This window comes from Artemia sp. Qi Xiang Cuo, chromosome 7, assembly GCF_049724085.1.
Source record: "Artemia sp. Qi Xiang Cuo chromosome 7, ASM4972408v1, whole genome shotgun sequence".
Classification (NCBI taxonomy): domain Eukaryota; kingdom Metazoa; phylum Arthropoda; class Branchiopoda; order Anostraca; family Artemiidae; genus Artemia; species Artemia sp. Qi Xiang Cuo.
Window position 1 is genome coordinate 32,320,707 of NC_142800.1, and position 15,669 is coordinate 32,336,375.

A 15,669-nucleotide genomic window follows, 5' to 3' on the forward strand; every position below is an offset into this window, starting at 1 on the left:
ATTTTTGAAAAAGGGGAAGTACCTAACGATTTATAGGAAAACCTTAATTAAGCCACTTTATAAGAAAGGTGATAAAAGTGAGTGTGGTAATTATCGAGGCATTAGTCTGGTCTCTGTAGGTAGCAAATTGCTTAGTAATATGATACTTTTTAGACTGAGAGATGCCGTAGACAAAGTTTTAAGAGAAGAGCAGTGCGGTTTTAGAAAAGGTAGAGGATGTGTTGACCAAATTTTCACTCTTAGGTTAATAATTGAGAATTGCCTAAGTTTTCAAACACCTTTGGTCCTCAGTTTTATAGATTATGAGCAAGCGTTCGATTCTGTTGATAGAGGAGCTTTAGTAAAGGTCTTATCCTTGTATGGTATACCAGAAAAATACATTAAAGTGATTAGTGCTATATACGAGAATAACACTGCTGCGGTTAAGGTAGGAAATGAGGATAGCAGCGGGTTTTGTATTAAATCAGGAGTAAAGCAGGACTGTGTTCTGTCCCCCTTTATATGGATTATTTTGATGGACTTTGTTTTAAGGAGCACAGGAAAGGCAATGGGAGACCATGGAATCAAATGGGGAGGAAAAAGTCTCCTGGACTTGGATTGTGCTGATGATTTAAGCATCCTTGATGAAAGTGTCAACAAAATGAATGAAGTTTTAGAGGTTTTGCGAGTTCAGGGTGCTAGTATTGGTTTGAAAATTAATGTTAGGAAGACCAAGTCACTAAGGCTAGGAATAAGGGAAGATGAAAAGGTGATGTTGGGTAATGAAAAGATTGATCAGGTGGGCAGTTTCACTTACCTTGGTAGTATTATTAGTAAAGATGGTGGGAGCAGTGAAGATGTTAAAAATAGAATAGCCAAGACTCAGGGTGTTTTTTCACAGTTAAAAAAAGTCTGGAAGAATAGGAAGATAAGTCTGCAAACCAAGATTAGAATCTTAGAAGCTACATTGATGACAGTGGTCAAATATGGCTCTGAAGCATGGACGATCCGAAAAGCGGATGAAGATTTGCTAGATGTTTTCCAGAGAAATTGCTTAAGGATTGTTCTGGGTACCCGGCTGACAGACCTTATTTCAAACAATAGGCTATACGAAAAATGTGGTTCAATACCGCTTTCTAGGTCTATAATGAAAGACAGGTTGAGGTGGTTAGGGCATGTTGTTCGGATGAAGGATGACAGATTGCCGAAGATTGTTCTTTTCGGCCAACCATCTAGGGCTAAACGGAAAGCAGGTCGTCCCCGTCTGGGGTGGGAGGACGTCATAAAGAAAGATTTAAAGAAAATGGGAACTTCGTGGGCGGGTGTAAAAAGGGAGGCTTTGAATAGATTGGGGTGGAGGAGGAGCGTGCGTAGCTGTGTTGGCCTCAGGCGGCTTGGTGCTGCGATGAGTTGTTAGTAGTAGTAGTAAAATAACCTCATATCTTAAAATTACCAGTTTATTTAAAATCACCTTTGACTAATTCTTTTTATTTTCCTTCGTCAAGGTACAAGGCATTTTGTATAGAAAAATTTGCTCCAATACATTCATTTGAAAACTTAAACCAATTCTTACTCCCTTCTTACTAGTCAAACCACACATTCTTGATGACAACTAGTCATCTATAAGAATTTGCTAAATGTTAGATTCCTGCTAAAATGTTACAGATTCTTGCCACTAGAATAAGTAATCTCTATGCTTTTAAGTTTCTGGAAAAAATTCAGAATCGGTAACCCGAAAATTAATCAGCGAAGTACTTAACAAAGAGACATGAAAACACTGCCTTAATAAATGTACGTCATTCCCTTTAAAACCCGTTCATTTCCGAATCCACCTATTATCCAAGTTGAATTGTATGCTTTTTGTGCGTGGACACCATTCGCCCTTAATCTTAATCGACTACTAGATGTACCTATTGCTTTGAGATTGCTGCATCTTGGCTATTTAAGTAAAACATATTTTTCATTTCTTTTTTTTTATAGAAATTCTACGAGAGTTATACATACAGTGTTCATCACTTTCATGTGAGAGTGCCATGGTTTCGTCAAGTTGGTATTGCATATTATCAAGTGAATCTTCGTACGATGTGAAATCGGGAACTTGGTTTACTTTTCCACCATTTGCATTTTCCTCAAATATTTCTAAATCATTCTTTTTAGAAGCGGGGACAGAACTCTCAGCAGAAGACTTCTTAATTAAATTTGAAGAGTCCTGGAAACTGGGAAAATACGCCGATAATCTATTTTTCTGCTCTCCAATTTGGATTTCATCAGTGAACTCGGCTATGGGACTATCCTCTCCTTTTTCGGGCAAAATAAATTTAAAAGAAGGATCACCAAGAGATTGAAGGTGGGTGTCACTGCTAATATCATTCGTTAGTTCCTCACTTAATGCATCACCGTGGTATAAAAAAGACATAGAATCTGGCAACTTTTGAGAATTTTCGACAGACAATGACTGTTTTCTTATTGTAGCATCAATATTCTTATTGAGATTCATATTTAGTTCGTCAGCACCAAATTTCATAGATGTTTCTTTAAAGTCGATTTTCTTGCCGTTCTTTTCACAATCTTTAGGATCATCGCACAGTTCTATTTCCAAGCTTGCTAAATTTAAAGTGTATCTCCTAGGATTGTCACCAGAAAGTGTCGACAAAGTATGTTTCTTTTGAACATTTTCTTTTTTAATTTTGTCATTATTTATTTTGTAGGGGTTTTGAAAGTTTTTCAAGAATATCGCTTCAATGTTATCAGGATTGGAAATTTTGTTCTTCTTCGTGTCTAGATCCAATGTATCATTAGATCTCTCATCTATGGAAGCGTTTTTACCTAGAAGAGATATAATGCGATTAAATTATAGGAATTAGTGAATTCGAAATAAGTCTCAGAAAATATTAACAAAAAAGTATATAATACATATTATTTAGTATTGAAAACAATGGCAACCAATTATTGAGTTGGATTTTGGTTGAAGGACGTTTATGAAAGCTAAAAATACAGCACCTGTAACTATTAATACGTTGTAAAATAGGTAAGTGACGAGTAAAAATATAGGTAGGTGCAAGTAGTGGCACAGAAACTGTTTTTCAGGGAATTATATTTGTTAAAACTCAGTTTTTTTTTTTCAAAATATCCGCTGTACTGAACATTTCAATATTGCCCATGTCGCAATTAAAGCTCTTAGTGGAGCTTAACAAGGGCGGGATTGAAGATGTACTAAAAGGAAAATTTTGCACTCAGAAAATCGTCAAAATTCAGTAAAAACCTGACTCAAAGTGAATAAAGCTTGAATAGACTAGAGCTTGCATCGGATGTCTTTTGAAAATTTGAAACACTAATAAAGCATGCGTAACTGCGTAATGAGTGACCTGAGCACTAGAAAACAATACTGTTAGTAAATATGTCATTGCTTCGATATCAAATGAATTGTTATTGTTCAAACTTTTTATATTTCAATAAATCTACCGTCTTGAATATTTCAGTCGTCCCCTAACTTGGGGATTTTTTCGAGCTAACAGTTTAGTCGCGTCAGAGTTGGATTAAATCATGAAAAAACTGACTTAAAATAATCTACGAGATTGAGCCAACTTGACACGAGGTAAGTAGAGCACCAATAAAATAATGTAAACGATGGTAGAATAGGGCATATCCGTGTGCAACTGTTATTGCTGTTTATAGGGATCTTAGGATATTGCCGGCGGCGGGTCTTCATATTGGCTAAATAGTATCAACTGAAAAGCCCACCTGCTGTGAAATAGAAGAAATATTTTATATATATATATATATATATATATATATATATATATATATATATATATATATATATATATATATATATATATATATATATATATATATATATATATATATATATATATATATATATATATATATATATATATATATATATATATATATATATATATATATATATATATATATATATATATATATATATATATATATATATATATATGTATATATATATATATATATATATATATATATATATATATATATATATATATATATATATATATATATATATATATATATATATATATATATATATATATATATATATATAAGTAGTAATCAAGGTTATACTTCTGCTGCCCCTATAGCAATCTCCATGTTATTCTGATGCCCCTATAGCAATTTCAACATTATTCTATAGAAGCTTGACACCTTTTCAAAGAGATTCAGAGCTCCCTCACATAATGGAGTTTGAGGGTCGATAAAGTGAAATTATGTCACTATTCTAGTTTTTCTAAACCAGTATTGCCTATAACTTAATTTACGTAGACAATGAACGATATTAATTAATTAATGTTTTGAATATTAGGAGTGTGAATGATTCTAATTAGCGATTGGATTGTATGAAGGTGGAGAAAAATAAAGGATTATGAAATTATGTCACTATTCTAGTTTTTCTAAACCAGTATTGCCTATAACTTAATTTACGTAGACAATGAACGATATTAATTAATTAATGTTTTGAATAATAGGAGTGTGAATGATTCTGATTAGTGATTGGATTGTATGAAGGTGGAGAAAAAAAAAGGATTATGAAATTACGTCACTATTCTAGTTTTTCTAAAACCAGTATTGCCTATAACTTAATTTATGTAGACAATGAACGATATTAATTAATGTTTTGAATAATAGGAGTGTGAATGATTCTAATTAGTGATTGGATTGTATGAAGGTGGAGAAAAAAAAATGATTATGAAATCATGTCACTATTCTAGCTTTTCTAAACCAGTATTGCCTATAACTTAATTTACGTAGACAATGAACGATATTAATTAATGTTTTGAATAATAGGAGTGTGAATGATTCTAATTAGTGATTGGATTGTATCAGTGGAGAAAAAAAGGATTAAACTGATTAGCAGTTAAGGTAACCCCGAAGGAGTTGTTAACTCAGGTAATTTATTATAAATTTGAAAAAACATCAGTCTATGAAAAATGCCTAACGACGAATCGGAAATGTTTGATTAACATTTGCAAAAAAAAAGGGGGTAATGGAGTTTGCGAATTGGAGGAGATGGGGTGATTGTGTACTGTATAATACACAAGTGATGTTTTGGAGAGTATTTACAATTTAAAATAGTTTAGAAATAAAAAAAAATTTAACAAGAAATGGCTGAAAAGTGTTTTGAGGGACATGGGTTGCATGGAGGGTTGAGTTGCATGAGAGTTCAGTTAAAGGGGGTACAGTTACACGGGGGTTTAGTTAACTGGGGTCGAGTTGCACGAGGGTTCAGGAGCACGAGGGTTCAGTAGCATGGGGGTTCAGTTGTACAGGGTTTCGGTTATACAGGGGTTCAGTTACATTGAGGGTTCACTTGCACGGGGAGTTGAGTTAAATGGGGCTTGAGTTGCACGAGGGTTCAGTCAAAGGGGTACAGTTACAATGGGGTTTAGTTAAATTGGGTCGAGTTGCAAGAGGGTTCAGTAGCACGAGGGTTCAGTAGCACGAGGGTTCAGTAGCACGGGGGTTCAGTTGTACAGGGTTTCGGTTATACAGGGGTTCAGTTACATGGAGGGTTCAGTTGCATGGGGGGTTGAGTTAAATGGGGCTTGAGTTCCACGAGAGTCGACTATAAATAAGGCTTTTGCGTCTTTCTGAAATTTCTGTGAGAGGCGGGGGTAAGTATTTAGTTTAAATAATTCTAAGAGGAATTGAGATTTTCTTTCATTGAAATGCAAGAGTTGGAATATTTCAGTAGTGCTTTGTCGTGGTTTAGCATGTCACAGTTACATTCTTTTGATCTTTCAAAGTTCACTTTGGTTTTATTTCATTGAAATGCAAGAATTAGAATATTTCAGTAGTGTTCTGTCGTGGTTTACCTTGTCACAGATACACTCTCTTGATTTTTAAAAGTTCATTTCGAATTTCTTTAATTGAAATGCAAGAGTTGGAATATTTCAGTAATGTTTTGTAGTGCTTTACCTTGTCACAGTTACATTCTGTTGATTTTCATAGTTCATTTTGAATTTCTTTCATTGAAATGCAAGAGTTGGAATATTTCAGTAGTGTTTTGTTGTGCTTTACCTTGCCACAGTTAAATTCTCGTAATTTTTCAAAGTTAATTTTGAATTTATGTCGCGAAGTGTAAGAATTGGAATATTTCAGTAGTGTCTTGTCGTGGTTTACCTTGTCACAGCTACATTCTCATGATTTTTCAAAGTTCATTTTGGATTTCTTTCATTGAAATCCAAGAGTTGGAATATTTCAGTAGTGACTTGTTGTGCTTTACCTTGTCACAGTTACATTCTCTTGATTTTTCGAAGTTCATTTTGAATTTCTGTCGTGAAATGCAAGAGTTGGAATATTTCAGTAGTGTTTTGTTGCGCTTTACCTTGTCACAGTTACATTCTGTTGATTTTCATAGTTCATTTTGAATTTCTTTCATTGAAATGCAATAGTTGGAATATTTCATTAGTGTTTTGTTGTGCTTTACCTTGTCACAGTTACATTCTCTTAATTTTTTAAAGTTCATTTTGAATTTCTTTCGTGAAATCCAAGAATTGGAATATTTCAGTAGTGTCTTGTCGTGGTTTACCTTGTCACAGCTACATTCTCATGATTTTTTAAAGTTCATCTTGAATTTCTGTCGTGAAATGCAAGAGTTGGAATATTTCAGTAGTAACTTGTTGTGCTTTACCTTGTCACAGTTACTTTCTCTTGATTTTTCGAAGTTCATTTTGAATTTCTGTAGTGAAATGCAAGAGTTGGAATATTTCGGTAGTGTTTTGTTGTGCTTTACCTTGTCACAGTTACATTCTGTTGATTTTGATATTTCATTTTTAATTTATTGAATTGAAATGCAAGAGTTGGAATATTTCAGTAGTGTTTTGTTGTGCTTTACCTTGTCACAGTTACATTCTCTTAATTTTTCAAAGTTCATTTTGAATTTCTTTCATGAAATGCAAGAATTGGAATATTTCAGTAGTGTCTTGTCGTGGTTTACCTTGTCACAGCTACATTCTCATGATTTTTCAAAGTTCATTTTAAATTTCTGTCGTGAAATGCAAGAGTTGGAATATTTCAGTAGTGACTTGTTGTGCTTTACCTTGTCACAGTTACATTCTTTTAATTTTTCGAAGTTCATTTTGAATTTCTGTCGTAAAATGCAAGAGTTGGAATATTTCAGTAGTGACTTGTTGTGCTTTACCTTGTTACAGTTACATTCTCTTGATTTTTCGAAGTTCATTTTGAATTTCTGTCGTAAAATGCAAGAGTTGGAATATTTCAGTAGTGCTTTGTTGTGCTTTACCTTGTCACAGTTACATTCTGTTGATTTTCATAGTTCATTTTGTATTTCTTTCATTGAAATGCAAGAGTTGGTATATTTCAGTAGTGTTTTGTTGTGCTTTACCTTGTCACAGATACATTCTCTTAATTTTTCAAATTTCATTTTTAATTTCTTTAGAGAAATGCAAGAATTGGAATATTTCAGTAGTGTCTTGTAGTGGTTTACCTTTTCACAGCTACATTATCATGATTTTTAAATGTTAATTTTGGATTTCTTTCGTTGAAATGCAAGAGTTGGAATATTTCAGTAGTGACTTGTTGTGCTTTACCGTGTCACAGTTACATTCTCTTGATTTTTCGAAGTTCATTTTGAATTTCTGTCGTGAAATGCAAGAGTTGGAATATTTCAGTAGTGTTTTGTTGTGCTTTACCTTGTCACAGTTACATTCTATTGATTTTCATAGCTGATTTTGAATTTCTTTCATTGAAATGCAAGAGTTGGAATATTTCAGTAGTGTTTTGTTGTGCTTTACCTTGTCACAGTTACATTCACTTAATTTTTCAAAGTTCATTTTGAATTTCTTTCGTGAAATGCAAGAATTGGAATATTTCAGTAGTGTCTTGTCGTGGTTTACCTTGTCACAGCTACATTCTCATGATTTTTCAAAGTTCATTTTGAATTTCTGTCGTGAAATGCAAGAGTTGGAATATTTCAGTATGGGCTTGTTGTGCTTTACCTTGTCACAGTTACATTATCTTGATTTTTAGAAGTTCATTTAGAATTAGTTTCGAGAAATGAAAGAGTTTAAATATTTCAGTAGTGTCTTGTTGTGCTTTACCTTGTCACAGTTACATTCTATTGATTTTCATAGTTCATTTTGAATTTCTTTAATTGAAATGCAAGAGTTGGAATATTTCAGTAGTGTTTTGTTGTGCTTTACCTTGTCAGAGTTACATTCTCTTAATTTTTCAAAGTTCATTTTGAATTTCTTCCGTGAAATGCAAGAATTGGAATATTTCAGTAGTGTCTTGTCGTGGTTTACCTTGTCACAGCTACATTCTCATGATTTTTCAAAGTTCATTTTGAATTTCTGTCGTGAAATGCAAGAGTTGGAATATTTCAGTAGTGACTTGTTGAGCTATACCTTGTCACAGTTACATTCTCTTGATTTTTCGAAGTTCATCTTGAATTTCTGTCGTAAAATGCAAGAGTTGGAATATTTCAGTAGTGACTTGTTGTGCTTTACCTTGTCACAATTACATTCTCTTGATTTTTCGAAGTTCATTTTGAATTTCTTTCGTAAAATGCAAGAGTTGGAATATTTCAGTAGTGTTTTGTTGTGCTTTACCTTGTCACTGTTACATTCTATTGATTTTCATAGTTCGTTTTGAATTTCTTTCATTGAAATGCAAGAGTTGGAATATTTCAGTAGTGTTTTGTTGTGCTTTACCTTGTCACAGTTACATTCTCTTAATTTTTCAAAGTTCATTTTGAATTTCATTCGCAAAGTGCAAGAATTGTAATATTTCAGTAGTGTCTTGTCGTAGTTTACCTTGTCACAACTACATTCTCATGATTTTTCAAAGTTTATTTTGGATTTCTTTCATTGAAATGCAAGAGTTGGAATATTTCTGTAGTGACTTGTTGTGCTTTACCTTGTCACAGTTACATTCTCTTGATTTTTATAAGTTTATTTGGAATTTCTTTCGCTAAATTCGAGAGTTGGAATATTTCAGTAGTGTTTTGTTGGGCTTTACCTTGTCACAGTTACATTCTCTTGACTTTCAGAGTTCATTTTGGATTTCTTTCATTGAAATGCAAGATTTGGAATATTTCAGTAGTGACTTGTTGTGATTTACCCTGTCACAGTTACATTCTCATGGTTTTTCGAAATTCATTTTGAATTTCTGTCGTGAAATGCAAGAGTTGGAATATTTCATTAGTGTTTTGTTGTGCTTTACCTTGTCACAGTTACATTCTGTTGGTTTTCATAGTTCATTTTGAATTTCTTTCATTGAAATGCAAGAGTTGGAATATTTCAGTAGTGTTTTGTTGTGCTTTACCTTATCACGGCTACATTCTCTTAATTTTTCAAATTTCATTTTGAATTTCTGTCGTGAAATGCAAGAGTTGGAATATTTCAGTAGTGACTTGTTGTGCTTTACCTTGTCACAGTTACATTCTCTTGATTTTTCGAAGTTCAATTTGAATTTCTTTCGTGAAATGCAAGAGTTGGAAAATTGGGGTCTTAGTCCACCAGCCTGAATGGTGTAAATCCACTAGCTCAGTATTGGGGTCCCAGTCCACCAGCCTGAACGGTGAAAATTCACTAGCTCAGAATTGGGGTCTTAGTCCACCAGCCTGAATGATGGAAATCCACTAGCTCAGTATTGGGCTCTCAGTCCACCAGCCTGAATGGTGGAAATTCACTAGCTCAGAATTAGGGTCTTAGTCCACAAGCCTGAATGGTGGAAATTCACTAGCTCAGAATTGGGGTCTTAGTCCACCAGCCTGAATGCTTGAAATTCCCTAGCTCAGAATTTGGGTCTTAGTCAGTGTTCAGATTGGAGCGTTGGGGTCTTACTATCTGGGCTTTATTTGTCAAGTCAGGTGGCCACCTCACCTGCCCAGAGTCTCAGGCAAGTGACCCTAAATTTGAAAAAGTGGAAATTGGCTCAGATTTTCTAAACTGAGCTGAGACAATGAATAGATACTACTGGGAAAGTGATTGGAGACGCTGAGCATCCGTGAACAAGTGCTAAATTGAGAGAGCAATTTGGCACAATATTCGGGGGCATCCACCTGCCCAGAGTCTCCAGCAGGTGACCCAAAAATTTAAAAAACACACAGAGACGACAGACACAAAGAGACGAATCACACACAGAGAGGACAAACACACAGAAACGAAACATAGAGACGACAAATGCACAGAGACGATACACACACACACAGAGTCAACGCACACAGAGAGACGAGACACACGCACAGAAATAACAAACACACATAGAGACGACACACACAAAGAGACGTCACACACACACACACATAGATACGAAACACACATAGAGACGACACCCATAGAGACAACACACAAACACAGAGAGACAACATCCACACAGAGACGACACACACACAGAGACGACACACACACAGAGACGACACACTCAAAGTGACGACTTACACATAGAGACGATACAAACACAGCGACGACAAGCACACAGAAACGACAAACACACACACACACACACACACAGACGACACACACATAGAGACAAAAAACATACAGAGAAGACACAAAAACACGTAACCTCGTCTAAATTTTTTTTTCATAATTTCCTGAATTAAATTTCTTGGTACTTTGAAATTATTTTCTACATCGTCATCGTCTGTGTGTGTGTGTGTGCGGGGGTGTTGTTGTGGGGGTGGGGGTGTGGGTGTGTGTGTGTGTGTGTGTGTGTGTGTGTGTGTGTGTGTGTGTGTGTGTGTGTGTGTGTGTGTGTGTGTGTGTGTGTCTGTGTGTGTGTGTGTGTGTGTGTGTGTGTGTGTGTGTGTGTGTGTGTGTGTGTGTGTGTGTGTGTGTGTGTGTGTGTGTGTGTGTGTGTGTGTGTGTGTGTGTGTGTGTGTGTGTGTGTGTGTGTGTGTGTGTGTGTGTGTGTGTGTGTGTGTGTGTGTGTGTGTGTGTGTGTGTGTGTGTGTGTGTGTGTGTGTGTGTGTGTGTGTGTGTGTGTGTGTGTGTGTGTGTGTGTGTGTGTGTGTGTGTGTGTGTGTGTGTGTGTGTGTGTGTGTGTGTGTGTGTGTGTGTGTGTGTGTGTGTGTGTGTGTGTGTGTGTGTGTGTGTGTGTGTGTGTGTGTGTGTGTGTGTGTGTGTGTGTGTGTGTGTGTGTGTGTGTGTGTGTGTGTGTGTGTGTGTGTGTGTGTGTGTGTGTGTGTGTGTGTGTGTGTGTGTGTGTGTGTGTGTGTGTGTGTGTGTGTGTGTGTGTGTGTGTGTGTGTGTGTGTGTGTGTGTGTGTGTGTGTGTGTGTGTGTGTGTGTGTGTGTGTGTGTGTGTGTGTGTGTGTGTGTGTGTGTGTGTGTGTGTGTGTGTGTGTGTGTGTGTGTGTGTGTGTGTGTGTGTGTGTGTGTGTGTGTGTGTGTGTGTGTGTGTGTGTGTGTGTGTGTGTGTGTGTGTGTGTGTGTGTGTGTGTGTGTGTGTGTGTGTGTGTGTGTGTGTGTGTGTGTGTGTGTGTGTGTGTGTGTGTGTGTGTGTGTGTGTGTGTGTGTGTGTGTGTGTGTGTGTGTGTGTGTGTGTGTGTGTGTGTGTGTGTGTGTGTGTGTGTGTGTGTGTGTGTGTGTGTGTGTGTGTGTGTTTGTGTGTGTGTGTTTGTATGTGTAGGTGTGTGGCTGTTTCTTTGTGTGTGTTTGTGTGTGTTTGTGTGTGTTAGTGTGAGTTTGTGTCGTTTTGTGATTTATTGTGTGTGTGTGTCTGTGGGTGTTTTTGTGTGTTTTTTTTATTGTTTTTTTTTGGGGGTGAGTGTGGTTGTGGTTATATCTGTGTGTATGTGTGTCGTTTCTGTGTGCTTGTCGTCGCTGTGTGTGTATCGTCTCTATGTGTAAGTCGTCACTTTGAGTGTGTCGTCTCTGTGTGTGTCGTCTCTGTGTGTGTGTCGTCTCTGTGTGGATATTGTCTCTCTGTGTGTGTGTGTTTTGTCTCTATGTGTGTCGTCTCTATGTGTGTTTCGTATCTGTGTGTGTGTGTGTGACGTCTCTTTGTGTGTGTTGTCTCTATGTGTGTTTGTCATTTCTGTGTGTGTGTCTCGTCTCTCTGTGTGCGTTGACTCTGTGTGTGTGTATTGTCTCTGTGCATGTGTCGTCTCTATGTGTCGTTTCTGTGTGTTTGTCCTCTCTGTGTGTGATTCGTCTCTTTGTGTGCGTTGACTCTGTGTGTGTGTATAGTCTCTGTGCATGTTTTGTCTCTATGTGTCGTTTCTGTGTGTTTGTCCTCTCTGTGAGTGATTCGTCTCTTTGTGTCTGTCGTCTCTGTGTGTTTTTTAAATTTTTGGGTCACCTGCTGGAGACTCTGGGTGGGTGGACACCCCCGAATATTGTCCTAAATTCCTCTCTCAATTTAGCACTTGTTCACGGATGTTCAGCGTCTCCAATCACTTTCCCAATAGTATCTATTCATTGTCTCAGCTCAGTTTAGAAAATCTGAGCCAATTTCCACTTTTTCAAATTAAGGGTCACTTGCCTGAGACTCTGGGCAGGTGAGGTGGCCACCTGCCTTGACAAATAAAGCCCAGATAGTTGGACCCCAACGCTCCAATCTGAACACTGACTAAGAACCCAATTCTGAGCTAGTGAATTTCAAGCATTCAGGCTGGTGGAATAAGACCCCAATTCTGAGCTAGTGAATTTCCACCATTCAGGCTGGTGGACTAAGACCCCAATTCTGAGCTAGTGAATTTCCACCATTCAGGCTGGTGGACTGAGAGCCCAATACTGAGCTAGTGGATTTCCACCATTCAGGCTGGTGGACTAAGACCCCAATACTGAGCTAGTGGATTTCCTCCATTCAGGCTGGTGGACTAAGACCCCAATATTGAGCTAGTGGATTTCCACCATTCAGGCTGGTGGTCTAAGACCCCAATTCTGAGCTAGTAAATTTCCACCGTTCAGGCTGGTGGACTGTGACCCCAATACTGAGCTAGTGGATTTCCACCATTCAGGCTGGTGAACTAAGACCCCAATTTTCCAACTCTTGCATTTCACGACAGAAATTCAAAATGAACTTCGAAAAATCAAGAGAATGTAACTGTGACAAGGTAAGGCACAACAAGTCACTACTGAAATATTCCAACTCTTGCATTTCACGACAGAAATTCAAAATGAAATTTGAAAAATTAAGAGAATGTAACTGTGATAAGGTAAAGCACAACAAAACACTACTGAAATATACCAACTCTTTCATTACAATGAAATAAATTCAAAATGAACTATGAAAATCAACAGAATGTAACTGTGACAAGGTAAAGCACAACAAAACACTACTGAAATATTCAAACTCTTGCATTTCACGACAGAAATTCAAAATGAAATTCGAAAAATCAAGAGAATGTAACTGTGACAAGGTAAAGCACAACAAGTAACTACTGAAATATTCCAACTCTTGCATTTGAATGAAAGAAATCCAAAATGAACTATGAAAATCAACAGAATGTAACTGTGACAATGTAAAGCACAACAAAACACTACTGAAATATTCCAACTCTTGCATTTCACGACACAAACTCAAAATGAACTTCAAAAAATCAAGAGAATGTAACTGTGACAAGGTAAAGCACAACAAGTCACTACTGAAATATTCCAACTCTTGCATTTCAATGGAAGAAATCCAAAATGAACATTGAAAAATCATGAGAATGTAGCTGTGACAAGGTAAACCAGGACAAGACACTACTGAAATATTCCAATTCTTGCATTTCACGACAGAAATTCAAAATGAACTTCGAAAAATCAAGAGAATGTAACTGTGACAAGGTAAAGCACAACAAGTCACTACTGAAATATTCCAACTCTCGCATTTCAAAGAAAGAAATCCAAAATGAACTTTGAAAAATCATGAGAATGTAGCTGTGACAAGGTAAACCACGACAAGACACTACTGAAATATTCCAATTCTTGCACTTCGCGAAAGAAATTCAAAATGAACTTTGAAAAATTAAGAGAATGTAACTGTGACAAGGTAAAGCAAAACAAAACACTACTGAAATATTCCAACTCTTGCATTTCAATGATAGATATTCAAAATGAACTATGAAAATCAACAGAATGTAACAATGACAAGGTAAAGCACAACAAAACACTACTGAAATATTCCAACTCTTGCATTTTACGACAGAAATTCAAAATGAACTTCGAAAAATCAAGAGAATGTAACTGTGACAAGGTATTGTACAACAAGTCACTACTGAAATATTCCAATTCTTGCATTTCACGACAGAAATTCAAAAAGAACTTTGAAAAATCATGAGAATGTAGCTGTGACAAGGTAAACCAAAACAAAACACTACTGAAATATTCCAACTCTTGCATTTCAATGAAAGAAATTCAAAATGAACTATGAAAATCAATAGAATGTAACTGTGACAAGGTAAAGCATAACAAAACACTACTGAAATATTCCAACTCTTGCATTTCACGACAGAAATTTAAAATGAACTTCCAAAAATCAAGAAAATGTAACTGTGACAAGGTAAAGCTCAACAAGTCACTATTGAAATATTCCAACTCTTGCATTTTACGACAGAAATTCAAAATGAACTTCGAAAAATCAAGAGAATGTAACTGTGACAAGGTAAAGCACAACAAGTCACTACTGAAATATTCCAACTCTTGCATTTCACGACAGAAATCCAAAATGAACTTTGAAAAATCCTGAAATTGTAGCTGTGACAAGGTAAACCACGACAAGACACTACTGAAATATTCAAATTCTTGCATTTCACGAAAGAAATTCAAAATGAACTTTGAAAAATTAAGAGAATGTATCTGTGACAAGGTAAAGCACAACAAAACACTACTGAAATATTCCAACTCTTGCATTTCAATGAAAGAAATTCAAAATGAACTATGAAAATCAACAGAATGTAACTGTGACAAGGTAGAGCACAACAAAACACTACTGAAATATTCCAACGCTTGCATTTCACGACAGAAATTCAAAATGAACTTCGAAAAATCAAGAGAATGTAACTGTGACAATGTAAATCACAACAAGTCACTACTGAAATATTCCAACTCTTGCATTTCAACGAAAGAAATTCAAAATGAACTTTGAAAAATCATGAGAATGTAGCTGTGACAAGGTAAACCACGACACGACACTACTGAAATATTCCAATTCTTGAACTTCGCGAAAGAAATTCAAAATGTACTTTGAAAAATTAAGAGAATGTAACTGTGACAAGGTAAAGCACAACACAACACTACTGAAATATTCCAAATCTTGCATTTCAATGAAAGAAATTCAAAATGAACTATGAAAATCAACAGAATGTAACTGTGACAAGGTAAAGCACAACAAAACACTACTGAAATACTCCAACTCTTGCATTTTACGACAGAAATTCAAAATGAACTTCGAAAAATCAAGAGAATGTAACTGTGACAAGGTAAAGCACAACAAGTCACTACTGAAATATTCCAACTCTTGCATTTTACGACAGAAATTCAAAATGAACTTCGAAAAATTAAGAGAATGTAACTGTGACAAGGTAAAGCACAACAAGTCACTACTGAAATATTCCAACTCTTGCATTTCACGACAGAAATTCAAAATGAACTTTAAAAAATCATGAGAATGTAGCTGTGACAAGGTAAACCACTACAATACACTACTGAAATATTCCAACTCTTGCATTTCACGAAAGAAATTCAAAATGAACTTCGAA

At 35.9% G+C, this 15,669-nt stretch overlaps 1 protein-coding gene across 3 annotated transcripts in view; it reads right to left on the reverse strand.

Annotated features, from left to right (window-relative positions):
• Positions 1–15,669, reverse strand: part of LOC148950173 (uncharacterized) — a 164,806-nt gene that overhangs the window by 113,217 nt on the left and 35,920 nt on the right. For all 3 annotated transcript variants that reach the window (XM_089091487.1, XM_089091486.1, XM_089091488.1), the window contains exon 6: positions 1,984–2,805. In XM_089091487.1, coding sequence (XP_088947613.1) covers positions 1,984–2,805 — 822 coding nt within the window. The remainder of the gene's footprint in view (positions 1–1,983; positions 2,806–15,669) is intronic.